Raw genomic sequence first — 14,046 nt, 5'->3', positions numbered from 1 at the left:
GGGTCATTATCTATTTCCAGAAACTGCAACTGAGCGAAATTCGGAATTTGGAATCTTGCCAAGGACTCGGATATCAGCGGCTCCCGCGGACTTGAGGTAAATAAACCAGCACAGAGCATGGAATTAATGCTGCCGAGGAAAGGACATCCTTTATTCTTGTCATGTTTATCTCAGCGCAGCACCTGTGAGCAAGACAGGGTATTGGTGTACATTTTTATTGTGATCATTTATCATTAATAATACATTTCCAAGCGAGGGTGTTTGCAGAGGTGCCCTTGGAAACCCAAAAGCATCACATTGTTTGTGAAAACCCTGTCGACGCCAGGGAAGGAGAATGGACACACAGATGCTTTGCGCATCATCGGCAATTAGGTTGCTGGTGTCGTGAACAGAAAAAGAATCACTCAAGGGTCTCAAATCGCCCAACCGAGATCTCAGTGAAGAATGTACTTGTGCCTTCATTGTTGATGCGAATGTGAATATATAATAGCAATGAGGAAAAATGCGGGAAGATCTGGAAGAATCAATCTGATTGGATGAATCATATCCGTCTATAACGATGTCCTGAGAAAAATGGCAACCACCAACACAGCATTAATTAATTTGTTTGTTAAGCATTATGGGTATGATCTTATTAGGACATATGGCTGACTCGTGAGAGAAGGACGCCTCCTCCGGTGCGCTCTGCATGTGTATGTGTGTGCGTGCGCGTGCGCGCGCTCTCACACGTGCGTGGGCGGAAGTGAGCCCCACCGCCCATGTGGAAGTTGATGCTGCTGTCAGTAGGTGGCTGTCTATTTCGAGTAAGAGCCTGGTGGGCAGAAACACGTGGTAACATTTCTGCTTCCTTTCGTGACATTATTTTCCTCCCAAGTGTCGTGAATGCAAAGCTACAGGTTGTGACATTCGTAATTGGATAAGACCGTATAACCCACAGAGACATTTTCACACGCACAAAAAATAAAATATAATAAAATAAAACACACACACAGAAAACCAATATGTGACGCCAACACTGTATAGCAGAGGTGAGCGGGTCAGTAAATTTGACCATTCCGTCACTTGTCATTCATCAGCGTTCGGGCCAGCCGTTACTCCAGTCCGTCACCTCTGCAGAAGAGCAAAAACGTCTTATTTCCTGTGTGTTCACCTATTCAAGTGCGGCGCTATGGGACGTTGAAATTTATGGAGGTCTTTGAGCACATAGTGGGAGTTATGAGTCACTCTCGAGTGAGTCTGATTGTCTTTGCATCAAACTGTATGAGCTGTGTTCGTGGTTGATTTTGCCCCATTGGTGCAACAACGCAATCGTTTCTGTGTGACTGAAAGTCAAAATGGCATTTCTCTTGTGTTGTTGCTTGTTTCATTTTGGTTTTTCATCCCCCCCCCTGCCCCCCCACTCCAAGAAATCACAGCAGCCTCCGCAATGAAAGCAGACACAAAAAAGGGAATGCATCCAAAAACGAGTCAGACCTGCGCAAAGTACAGCCCTGCAGGCCACATCTGCCTTAGCCGCAGTCGCCGGCGAGTCCAGTGTCTTTATGAAATCAAGCGTTAAATACACAGTACTTTTATTTTGAAAAGATTGCTTGTATTTAGATATGCACATATTGGCGATAGAAGCGAGTAGGAGGAACAACTAGGTGTTGCCAACCTAGTAACTGGTCATTACAAAAAAATGCTTAGTTCTGACAAAAGTCTAAGTTGAAAAAAGTGCATCACTGACCACACTAAAGGAAAGTCATCATTATGCTCATTTGGTTCAGTACAGACTCACTTAGGGCGAACTGAAGCGTATGCGAACAGCCCAGGCTGGCGTGTCCACAATCATTGCAATCGCAGGACACCGTGTACCATATTCTTGTTTATGTTCCTTTGCCAAAATACAGTTTCCAAAGACTCACGGATTGAGGTTGAGGAGTGTGAATGAACTCTACAACTTTTGTGAATTGTGTATCGTCTTTTGAAGGTCGTCCAGCCGTTGCGCCATCAAGCTGAGCATAGTCACTGGACTAACATCAGACAGCCATATGCCCGTTGATAAAACGGATGTCTGAAGCAAGAGCATAATCGAGTGCTGGTAAACATGTATGCAAAGTAGTGTCAGCTTGGAGTATACGAATATTTACGTACTACATCATGTAGCAGAGGGTTCCTCATTGGATGTTATGTTTGAGTAATCTGTTCACACGTGTCTGTGTTGCCGGGTAAAGGTTCAGACGTAACGTCACGTGTAAACGTCGAAGATGGAATAGCTGTGTGCGCACTTAAGTCGCATGCATGCATGCGTTTATCTCTCAGCAGACCAAGGATTAATTCTCTGGTGTTCACTGGTGGCCTCGTCATCCAAAACAATAACAACAGTTACATCCACAGTCCTCTGGTGCCAACAACCACAGCGCCAACTGGTCCTTCTCGTCAACGGTGCGAGGGATTAGCTATGACAGACTGGCAGCTTACTGGACAGCAACTCATTAGCCAGTGTGCGTGTGTGTGTGCTTGTGTGTGTGTGTGTGTGTGTGTGCGTGTGCGTGTAAAAACAAAGCTAAAAGATTATTTCTGTCCATTTCCTGGTACCGCCTACTGCCCTTCAGGAAAGTAAACAGCAAACAGTCGTATCACTTTTGGGCCCTTGTCTGCCATTGCGATACTCAACCTGAGCGAGCTAATTCCATCAAAGTGCACGCATGGATTGTTGAAATATAGCCAGCGACACCTGAGCCTGCAAGGTTACGCGGCTTCCAGAATCCTGTTTTAAACAGAAACGTCGCCGCTTCTTCAATCGCATTGCGCTCAACTCATCTCCTGTTCTCACTTCTCAGCCATTTCCTCTGGGAATTGTCTTTACCTTTTGCTATGGGGCTTCCTCGGGCTCTCCCTCTCTCTTTGGTGAGCTCGTGAAGCTAGAATATTTGTCTTGAGAAATTGTGCCATTCTCCGTTATCCTCCCTACCTCTTCACCACCTCTTACCTCTGATGCCTTCTAGTCATTGGCACGTTCTTGCTTATTATTATTATTATTTTATTTTATTTTTATTTTTTTATTTAAATTGAATTTGACTTGGGCACTCTGCGGCTCCGTCATCTGTGTCATTGTTTTGACTCATGACTCAGTAACCAGAATGATGATTCTGCCTTCGAGTTGTCTCTGTGGACCACAGGGAAGACTTGGCCCTTTGGATTTAATGAGAAAAACAGATCTCGCTGTTCAAAAGAGATTTGAACTTGATCTAACTTTTTCAATCATACCTGTTCATCGACTGTAAACAAAGATTAAGAAAGCCCTTTGATCGCCCAGGAAGAGCCTGCGCATTTGGAGGGCCCCTGCTTTCCACCGATTGACTGACACGCGCATACCTCCAGATGGCTCAAACCATAAGAAGCCCAAAGCAAGACTTACCATCATGGTTGGGGTTGCCCAGTGTCCACGGCTCATCCGAGTCAAAGTGTGTGTCTCCTCCAATTCCTGGCCCTGGGAAGTAGGCGTGGGCTAGGAAGCCACCTTCGCCGTCAAACGGTGAGCTGTCGCCGTGGAAACCCGAGGCAAAGATGATTGTGATGTCCACGTCTTTCTTGGTTCGTTCCAGTTCACTGTACGGCACAGCTTCGAAGCGCAGCGGCGTCACGTTTTGCCAAACATCAAAGGCTCGTCGGATGGCATCGTGGGTCTCCTCGGCGCCGACTTTGGGTGTCACGTTCTTTATGCTGTACGGATACAACGCAAAATGGAGGCGTTAAACGAGGTTCTTAAAGCAGCCTTCATATGCGGCTTATGCATATTCTAGTCACGGGGTGCGCTGGAGCCTTTGGGCAAGAGGCGAGGTACACCCTCGACTTGTCAGCAACCAACTAGTCACACCGAACGCATTCCAAATTTCCGATGGAAGGTTGAGGCGGTGAAGGAGTTTGCAGTTTCCACGTATTTCAAGCTACTTGGATGCCCTCGAGAGGGGAAATAACAGCATTCTTTAAATGTGTGTTAAAGTGGGTTTGTGTAATACACACACACACACACAAATTCACTTTGGCAACATTGAATAGGAAACGGTTGTCTGTTCGTCGCTGTCCGTCTTTCTGGCTCTCTCCATTACCTTCCTTTTATGTTTTTATAACCTCAACTTTTGCTGAATCCGCACCATAAAATGTGACATTGGAGTCTTTCTATTGTATTTTGGGCACTTTCTCTGTAGACTTTGTTGAAGTTGTTGTATATGGAGAGAACCGCATTCAGGGAAGCCGTAGCCTGGATTCAAATCCCCCAACCTCCGAACTCTGAAGTGGAGGTACTGACCACTCGCCCACCACACCGCCCAGCATGTATCTTATGAAGGCAAAACGTTGAAAAGACAGCCAAAATTAAGGATGCACTTATTTTGCTTTTTTTCTGGAGTATTCTTGCCATGAATTGGTAAACGTGGTCAACTTCAATCCCTCGGCTGCATGATTGAAGTACACAGAGAGCCCGCACTACAATAATACAAAGTCAAAAATAAGATTCTGCCATTTATGTTTATTGAGGCGTGCTTCCACAGTCCACTGCGCGATTTGTGAACGAGGGCAGCCGATTCCATCCTGCCAGCTCTAATATGTTGCAGGTGTGGGGAGGATTGGACAATTTTCGACCTCGCAAATCGACTTTCTAATTAAAGCTTATCAACAGCCCACTGCCTTCTGAAAGCCCAAGTCTGGTTAGTCATGGAAGGAAAACCTCTCTGCTCGCTATAACTCTGAAAATATTTGTCACGGTATTCAAATTTGGTTTCACTTCGGGTTTGTTGCCAGCAGCTTGTGAGAAGAGATGTCCGCCCGCTGTTGTACTACGAACATGACTTTTTGTTAATATTTTGAGAGTAGCGGTATGGGCAAAGATTACCGTAGAGCGACAAATGGCAGAATAAGTTGGCTCGGCCGATTGCAAACCCACACGTGCGCCTCATTTCGAGCCATTTCTAAGACACAAGCAGCTGCTAATTGACAAATGGAAGAATGCAAGTCCTTCTCAGGCCATATCAAATATTGAACTGCATGGTGTGAGGTGATAATTACTCTGGATGCATCCCATGCGCTATGATAGTACTTGCACGCGGGGAAAACAGTCGGGATGCCAAAGCTAATTAGGGCCTCCCAACAGCACCGACTCTATGCGGCTATGTGGAAGCGAGCACACACTGGGCGGCCTTGCATTAATTATGCTTTCTCAAACCCCAGCTTTGTTTATTAATGACTATCTAACGAATTTCAAAATAAAAGATGGAAATTTTAAGGGGGTGACGAGACCATGACCAAAGCTGGAATCCAGATTGAGACAGCTGAAAAGACATGAAAGATTCAGTTGCAGAAAAGCATATTTCCTGGTTTCGTCGTCAGCAGCCCAATAGTAAGAAAAAAAAAAAAAAGAATGTTCACTTTACAATATTCAGTTGTCTATTATTTAATGTGTCACCTTTCTTTTGTGGCCTTATTAGCAGGCGAGCCTGGTTATGATAACTTTATGTGAGACGACGGGACTGTCCTGCTTGGCGGCAAAGCATTTCCCACTGACGGGAGAAGTCGAAATGCAATTCACCGCATCCACGAGTACCATTGCAGCATAAGCCAAGCCCACCACCATGTAGACCTCTTCACCAATATGCGCACAAGAGCAAATGCACTCCCAAAATCCTTCGATCCCATTACGTAACCACAATCTATCCCCAACTTTCCACTGGGGGTTCCTCTCCTCTACGTGCAACTCATTTCTTTCTGCTGCCGGTTCTCCTTCCTTCTTCCCTCTCATCTCCGCATAACGCCGACCTATACTGAGCCTGGCCATGTGCCTCCCAGGCATCTTACTGAACTGCAGTTTTGTCAAATTTGTCCTGCTCGATGCTCACATCTGATCTTAAAGTACAGTAAATGGCAGCCATTTTTTAAATCCGAGGCTTTACTCGGGTTTTCCACTCCCCGTCCTGTGAATGTGAAAACATCCTTGTTTGCGTGGTATTAGCTTAAGTCCCAAAACAGCTGCGCGTCTAATTTCATATTCGCCACGCCAAAGTAGACAAAAAGAAAGCATTTAAGGATTGTCCCATGAGCCATAAAGTCAGAGAGCAAGCCACATGACAGATAGAAGCGATTTTACACATTACAAACTTCAATCTCAGCTGAAAGCAACACAGAGTTTATGATGACCAGCACGTTTCCCACCTTCTTTGCCGTGACAGACGTTCACATCATGATCCGCTCCAATCAGACGTTCTTTCGTGCTACGGGCAAGAATGCGCAAGGGAATTTTTGCATTGCGAGATGTCGGAGGCCCTCACCTGTACGTGATATGCTTGTGTTGCCACTTTTGCCCCGTGAGGGCGTACCGCCGTTTCCTGACGTTGAATTTTGAGACGCCTGCTATCTGGTCCGGAACGCCACATCTGGGCTTCTTCATCCACCTGCAAGAGACAGTCGAGCGGTGTTGTTATAACTGGCAACATTCTCAATGATGATATGGCAGAAGTTTTACGGAGCTGTATCTATCCACCCCCCCCCCCCCCAAAAAAAAATACGGAGCATAGACAAACAATAAGTACAACATGCATGAATACACGACACAAAAAGCTTTTATTCGGAGGGCTAAACACAACATGCACATCTTTCTCAATTCACACATTTCCCCAGTAGGCGTTATCTAATCAAAAGACACATTACGCTCAAAGGGCACCTCACCTTAGTGTGTTACTGCTGCACAGAGAGAAGCAATGGGGAAATAGAAAAACAGGCACACCGTTAGCTGGTCACATTTCACCCGGTTTCAGTCCACCGCTTAGATAGCAGTCACTCGGCTGGCGGACACATTACCACGTTACAGTTCAGCGACCAAATTGAGCTCATTGCCGTTTGGTAGCACGGATGGCATTTCAGCGTCGCTGGGGACAAATGTCAGCCAACACCGTTTTAGTTACGTGCTAGGTAAAAAGTCTTCTTACAATGTGTCAGGGATCGATGACAACTTTCAAAAGATTTACCAGCACTTGAATTTCTAACGATACACGCGATTGTGTTTATGTATCTTTTTCCAGACAGTGTTTTGTTGCAAAGAGGGGTTTTTTTTGTAGATGTTAGTAAACTACTAAAAAGTACAGCATAGTCTTTTACTGTCAATCAGATGTTCATCCAGTTTATAAAGTGCCACTTCACCTGCTGGAGAGTGATGAATGACCGACCATTTACTGACAAATTTACTGACACGCCCACCACCAAAATGATTTTTCTTTTTTTTTAAGTATATACAATGATAATACAGTAATGCTCTCAGAAAATTCCCAAGTTTAAGGTCCCATGGAAACTGATCAGAACATTTCTGGGAATTGACCAGGAAATGTTCCACCCTTTGTCACCCCCCCCCCCCCCCACCCCCACACACACAGAATTTGCTAAGCATGTGTAACTCACTCGATGGTGGTGCTGTCCAGAGCTCCTGTAACATTGAGGCCGTAGCGGCGCTGCATGGCAGCGATAGCGGACTGCATGACTCTGGAAGAACGTAGCACTGACATTCTGGGGTCTGCAGGAGGGAGGTAGCCATACCTTTGGAGCCATGTCTACGGACAAAGAAACACAAATTAGGGAGGGTAGAGAGAGTGAGACACATCATAGTCTGGTGAAGGGTTTTGGGGGGGGGGGGGGGGGGGTTGTTTTTTTTATATAGGTTGGTTTTTGAGTAATAGTCTTATTCACTCCTGTGCGGACAGTAAGATCAAAGAATTGTTATCATGCGTGTAGAGCAAAAACAGAATGCCTTGAACAATCAAGTTGTTGTCTTTGCTTTAGGTGAATATGGCAGAATTGTGCTCACTGTAAACAATGATTGGAAGATTTGTCCAAGAATTTCTAATGAACAGATTAAGACCGGTTAACTGTCATCATCATTTACTGTGGACTCGTGCCATAGCTTTGAAACATTTCAAACGAAGAGTTCAGTAACCTTTATGAATAAATAAGTGTTGAGTTTCTGTTCCACATCTCATTGTTATAAGATCCGAAAAGCACAGACGAGTTAGCAGTTTTGGAGGAAATGTTCCTCATGAAGGGGAAATCGGCAGGAAAAAAATAGAATCTATGTCAGGTGTAGAGAGCAGAATGGAGTCTTTTATCGTGTCGTTTGGCTTGTCAGGAAAAGAAATTGCCAAAATAGAGCTTGCGGTGTCGCTATAAAATCCTGCCAAAGGGAATCACTGCTCAGATCTTGGGAGGGGGGAGGGGGGGGGGGGGGGGGGTGTCGGTCGGGCTTTCCCACGGAAGAGCTTTTGGGATTTGGCTCGTCCCAGACGCTCTGTATTCCTCATCATCAAAACGGTAAACAGAACAGCCGACGTCTGCATTTTTGTGACACAAATAAAACCTACCAATAAAAAGAACCAATGCATTGTACGCATTTGCAATGTGTACGACGACACGGAAACATAAACACGCCAAGTGAGACTGGGAATCCAAAGCCTCATAAAACTGCCTGGCAGCAAGCTTCCCCCAATTAGCCTTCATGCTGCTGAGCTCGCTAGCAAAACGTGAGTATTATTCTACCATATACTAGAGTATCGTTAGGCCGTTTACAGGTATGTGGAGTGTTATACATACGATGACATTTCCCAAACAGGCATGAATGCGTGGCCTGGGCAGTGTGAAAGCAGTATCCAGTGAAGGCTAAACCGTCACTCAGCGGAGCAAATGTGAGGTCATGACTGCATAAACAGTAACATCCGCTTTGTGTCACATCATAAGACAGAAAATGCCCAACACACAAGGAAAATGGTTTCATTTAAACGGCACAAGTCACATGAAAACGGCAAAAAGTATCACTTTTTGATGAGGACAATTCCTCTATTCCAAAAGGAGTTTGGTAATTTGCGCATTAAAGAGAAAAGGTTCATTTCAAGACCAATTTGTCCTCCAATTTATTCGCGTGGTCCAAAAGCACTGAGAGCTTTCACATAGCTCGACGGCATCTCAAAGAATATCCGAAATTGTTTCCAGTGCTCTCAGATCTCATTTTGTAACATCACTCTCGTCTCTACTGCTATATTTTTTACTTCTAATGCATGCTCTCCCTTTTCATGTCCTGTAATCATCTGTTCTTCCTTGGCGTCTCCTCTTTGAAATCACAGCCTTATTTGGCTTTGCCCCTGACCACTGCCTCAGTGAGATGATCAGAAAAAAGGCATGGTGCATTAAAAAAAGAAAAAGAAAAAAAAAAGAAACACACAAGGCTCTTTTTCTTATGCCATTTTTTAAATAATAAATTCATTCCAACATTTTCAACCCTGTTCAGTGTTTCGATGAGTGCTGGAGTTTATCCCAGTTAACTTTGGCAATAGGTTTTCAATGTGCTCGTGTCACTTTTAGCCGAATTGTAGATGGGCGAGGGGAAATCTATCCCACAATGACAGCAGGAAAGTCAGCATGTGTACTACTGCACAACGGCAAATGGAAGAATATGAAATCCCATGCCGGTGAAACAAATGTGATACGGTATTTTAATGTTCTTTGAAGGTACTTTGCAGGAGCAGCCAAGGCTTGTTCGGGTAGTGTCAAGTTAACCCATGGAAATGCGGCTTTAATAGCACATCGGCAAATGGCGAACGTGAAAATGCAAGTCGAGAGAAAGTCAAAGCCTACACAAAATAACTTTATGGGGCTGCTTTGGCTGTCTGCCAGTCTGTTAGTCGTGGCCCAACTTTTGTTAAGAATCAGACGTCAATTCCAAAGCTATCCGGCTTCATCGAGTCCAAGGTTGCTTTGCGTCTTTCTGCCTTTATCACCATCCGTTTCCTTCATTAGTTTGTTCTGTTCTGTTTAACTATTTCCCCTGTTATCGATTCACTTTCCGTGGCGATTTGAGGATCCTTGAAAGTCAGCGCCAGCTCGACAGCCTCCTTTCGTCAATGATCACTCCCCCTTCCAGCCCCTTCCACGAGCTTGACAAAGAGAGGGAGCTGATGTGAACCCCAGGCCAACTCTCCCTCTTAAGCTCAGACCGCAGCGGACAAGCAGAAGGTGGCCTAATCACGACCATGGGTGCCATCAAAAGGCCAACGCGTAAGGCGACGGAATTACTCCATTATGGATGAGGTGTACGTCAGGGAGCCCAGCTGGCATCGCAGCACATTCGGAGCATGTGGCGACTGTTGATGTTGCCACTGCCGACAGATTAGCTGACATGAGTCTGGTCCCTCGGGTCACGGGGACAGCAAGCCATGTTTTGCTTCAGCCCACATGTGCGTCTGAGCTCGAGACATGACAGATGAACTTCGCAGAAAAGATGGGAGGATGAAAGTGACTTTGAAAGAGGAAAAAGAATGGACACACAGGCCAAGAGTTCACTTGTGCTGGGTGGGAAAGCCTTTATTGACCGCGGTCCCTTCACATGTGTAAAATGCAGATGAGGCCGCTTTGAGCTGGTTAAACATCTGTTGCTAGGTAAAACGGGTAACTACCCATGCAACAGTGCAAACTGCAATATTTACAGATACGAGGAGGTAAGTGGGCTCTTGGTACAGGTGAGGCATTGGAACTTCGCCAAGGTCCACTCTCAAAGCATGCCAGATCTGACCACTCTAAATTATTCATCACACCAACAACCACTGGCGAGTGTGCCAGGGTTGTCAAGGAAACCACAGCCTTCCTGCCCACACCAGTGACCGCAAACCCACACGTAAACACGGAATCTAACTGCTCCGTTCCTCCCGAAATCCCTTCCGAAGCGCAAACGGAAGTTGGACAAAACTACAAGCTGAGATTTGCCATGTGATGCACTGCGGGCACTCCAAATTTTTAAAGGGTACATAATCACCTTCTTGTGAGCCAATACGCATCTGGACAAGGACACACACACACACGCACGCACACAATACTTAATGCATGCCATGCTTACCTCAGTGGCCCCATTAGGACAAAATGTCACAAAAATGTCACCCACAAATGTCACAGTCTGATCCAACATACTGATCAGTGGTTAGCGCCTTTTGGGAAGGAGCGTATTCTTCTGGGGTCTTCTTCAGGATTTGAACGAAACCAAGTTTGAAATATGATCTATATTTTCAAAGCCTCTGCAAAAAGGATGAGTGTCGTACTCCGTTCAGCCGCAGATGGAAGAGAAACACCACACCAACAATGAGTTGATCTGTGTGTCGGACTCACGCTATGAATCTACACAGGTGTTGTATACGTCTCGAGGCGAGACATACGTGGACAACAGACTGACGTAGACACCCCAGTGGCGACATAATCTGCTCTTACACAAGCCAAATGACACACAGCACTGACAAAAAAAAAAACATGTCAGAATTAGGTAAGATTTAAATCTGACATCTCAATAACAATCAAATGCAATTGCAAAGACTATTTTACAACAATATAGGAGTGTCTTTGACTAGAGGGAGAGCACGGTTACAGCCAAATTCCACTCCGAGAGCTTTCCAGAAGCATCAGTCAGTCATCCTCTTTGTGGCCGTAAAAGGCTTTCTGATTGCAGCAATGCGGGCCCTCAATGGGGCCTTCTGCTGTGAGACAAGTGAGGGGCAAAGCTCTTCCTGAAGATGACCGGGTTTGGCTGGTACATCCCAAAATTAGCACACGCGACCAACAAGATGTGGAAGCTGAGCGACCGACTGGGCGCACTCAGGTTTGCCTCAGCCGAAACGAGCAATAACGCCACGCAATTCATTTGATGTGTTTCTACGCAAACAGAGAAAATGCTGGGTGGCGTCGATGCAAAAAGACTCATTTAGCACGCGCAATGTGATTTATCCACCCGGGCACACTTTGCATCTTTTAAGACAGCAGCTGAGAGACACCTGGAACGATGACTGAGGATATCGTGATGAGAGGTGAATGGGAGAAAAAAAAAATCATTTCCGCTCAAGTAAATGTTTTTCAAAGAACAGAATCCAAAATTGTCAGGACCAAGTCAATTCTTTGTGAATGAGCTCATCATTGAAGAGAGTCACGAGGAGTCACGCCATATGAACTCTGACAAAACTCCTTTCAAGTGCATTTGCATTTGGGTCATTTCAGAAATTCGTGCAGCTCATTCAATGTTGCTCTCCGTCCCTTGACCACCTCCTGGACCAGTTTTGTGATGTTTTTGAGCGATTTGGGAGTACTGGCCAGCTCTTGCGAATGTCACGGTTGTGCCATCGCTTGCCACTTGATGATGTCTTTACTTGTGTTCTAAGGTATATTCAACAACTTGGAAATTATTTTGTGTCCTTCTTCTGACTGACACTTTTGAACGGTCCTCAGATATTGTGGGAAACCGACCAATTTGTAAAAAATCATACTTGTTTTTTTTTTTCTTCACTAATGAAGGGTTTGGTGAATGTGCATATGAACCGGTTGGGTTCGGTACCTCTAACAAGGTTAAGAACCACTGCAGTAGAGACTTCAATTAGGATCATGGGGCACCTAAAATAATCCATGCACGATCTTAACCCGAGGCAGACATACAAATCACTCGTTAACCGTGTGCCTTCAACGCTGGTCAGTTTGCAAATGTTGGATTTTTGCATCCCTCAACATCTGAAATAGTGGACAGGAAGGCAACAGACTTGAGGTACCAATGAAAGATGAGAGCACTTACGAGGCATGCATTTAGGTTGCTCTGATGTCATCACTATGCCGCTCAAAGCCTGTTATGACAATCATATTAAATGTCATTTGAGATTCCCACCGTGAATTCCCACTGTTCAGTTGAGTTTAATATCAATTTCTACTTTGAATAATCATTACGCCGGGATATGGATTGTGGATAAAGACTGCATGTTGCTATTCTATAAAAAGCTCTTATAATTTAGGACTGAGTAACGGTAAGATAATTTTTGGTCGACAATAAATGCCAATTACTCAACTCAGAAGTGCAAAAAATAGGATGAGCTCTCGCACAACGAGCCCATTGTTGAAACAAACACAATGAAGCGTGTTTGTTCGACGTCAGGGCAGACAAAAGTTCCCGATTTGGACCGGGGGGATTGAATAAGGACGGTGCTGTTGACATGATCCTTTTTGACAAGACTACATTTTTCTTTTGACATCAGGTGATGTCCCGTTTCTTACCTCCACGCTGAACGGCTGCTCCTCTCCGTTCACGGCACATAAAATCCACAGCAACAACTGAAGGCATATCGTCCCCATCCAGCAGCTCCGCACACATCTCCTTCTGCGCACAGTCAATAAAACCATAGTGAGCGCCGCTGCTTGTCGCTCTTTGTCTCTCGGTTCAAGTTTGACTCGCAGTCCCCACGAACAAGCCGGAGGTGGGAGTCATCAATCCTCAGACGGCGAGCGGCAACATTGTTGATGCATCGCGGAAGGGATGGTGGAGGACAAGCAGCGAGTACAGTCAACAGCCCACACTGCGTTCTCAGGAGGAGGTTCGCTTAACCTCATGTGGGGTGGGGGACGAGAAGCACTTAACGACCACCAGCCGCCTCGCGGTGCAGCCGTCCCCGGATCAGTCCTCCGCTGTCTCGGCTGTTGTTCAAAGCCTCCGGAATCGTTTCTGCCTGGCGCGGCATAGCTGCTCGTTTTCAATTGCGCTTCCCACCCGGTGCGCATGCGCGGCTTCAGCAGACATATGAGCGCCCCCCACACACACACATTCAAATTGTGTGCAACAACGAACATAACAAAACACAAGTGACAGCGACGCACAAGTGACAGCGTTGCTGTCACTTGGTGCGTTTGAGGTCGCTTGCACACGCTGTGACGCGCAACGTGCTGCGTTCACTGTGACAAGAGGAGGACTTTCCATAGCCGCACAATAGCAGGGTTTCCCCCAGTTGCACACAATAAAACGGGAATTCAGTTTTAAGGCCCCGCAATACAACATGTGAGTTATTCATGATTTCAAATATATATATTTTTATGTAGCAATCAAAAACGAAGCATTTTCAACGTGGTTCTATTCAAAAGCGCGTGGCCCTTTTTGTTGATGATGGACTGTTTTCATAGATCCTAGTCATGGCCACTAGAGGGGAATGAGTGGCCCCTTGTGATTCAAGAAACGCTTACAAACTAAGA

At 45.6% G+C, this 14,046-nt stretch overlaps 1 protein-coding gene across 2 annotated transcripts in view; it reads right to left on the bottom strand.

Annotated features, from left to right (window-relative positions):
* mmp16a (matrix metallopeptidase 16a (membrane-inserted)) overlaps nt 1–13,643 on the bottom strand; it is a 29,124-nt gene extending 15,481 nt beyond the window's left edge. The window contains exons 1-5 of one of the 2 annotated variants that reach the window (XM_086101957.1): nt 13,081–13,643; nt 7,426–7,574; nt 6,700–6,714; nt 6,303–6,425; nt 3,401–3,705 (exon numbers count right to left, since the gene is read on the bottom strand). In XM_086101957.1, the coding sequence (XP_085958083.1) occupies nt 3,401–3,705; nt 6,303–6,425; nt 6,700–6,714; nt 7,426–7,574; nt 13,081–13,206 (718 nt within the window). In that variant the 5' untranslated portion in view covers nt 13,207–13,643. The remainder of the gene's footprint in view (nt 1–3,400; nt 3,706–6,302; nt 6,426–6,699; nt 6,715–7,425; nt 7,575–13,080) is intronic. The other variant, XM_086101958.1, reaches the window with a different exon arrangement.
* Nucleotides 13,644–14,046: the final 403 nt, after the last annotated feature.

The sequence above is a fragment of the Hippocampus guttulatus genome, chromosome 21 (assembly GCF_054856545.1).
Source record: "Hippocampus guttulatus isolate MCC_2025c chromosome 21, RoL_Hgut_1.0, whole genome shotgun sequence".
In the NCBI taxonomy this organism is placed as follows: domain Eukaryota; kingdom Metazoa; phylum Chordata; class Actinopteri; order Syngnathiformes; family Syngnathidae; genus Hippocampus; species Hippocampus guttulatus.
This window is presented reverse-complemented; position numbering and strand designations above follow the sequence as displayed.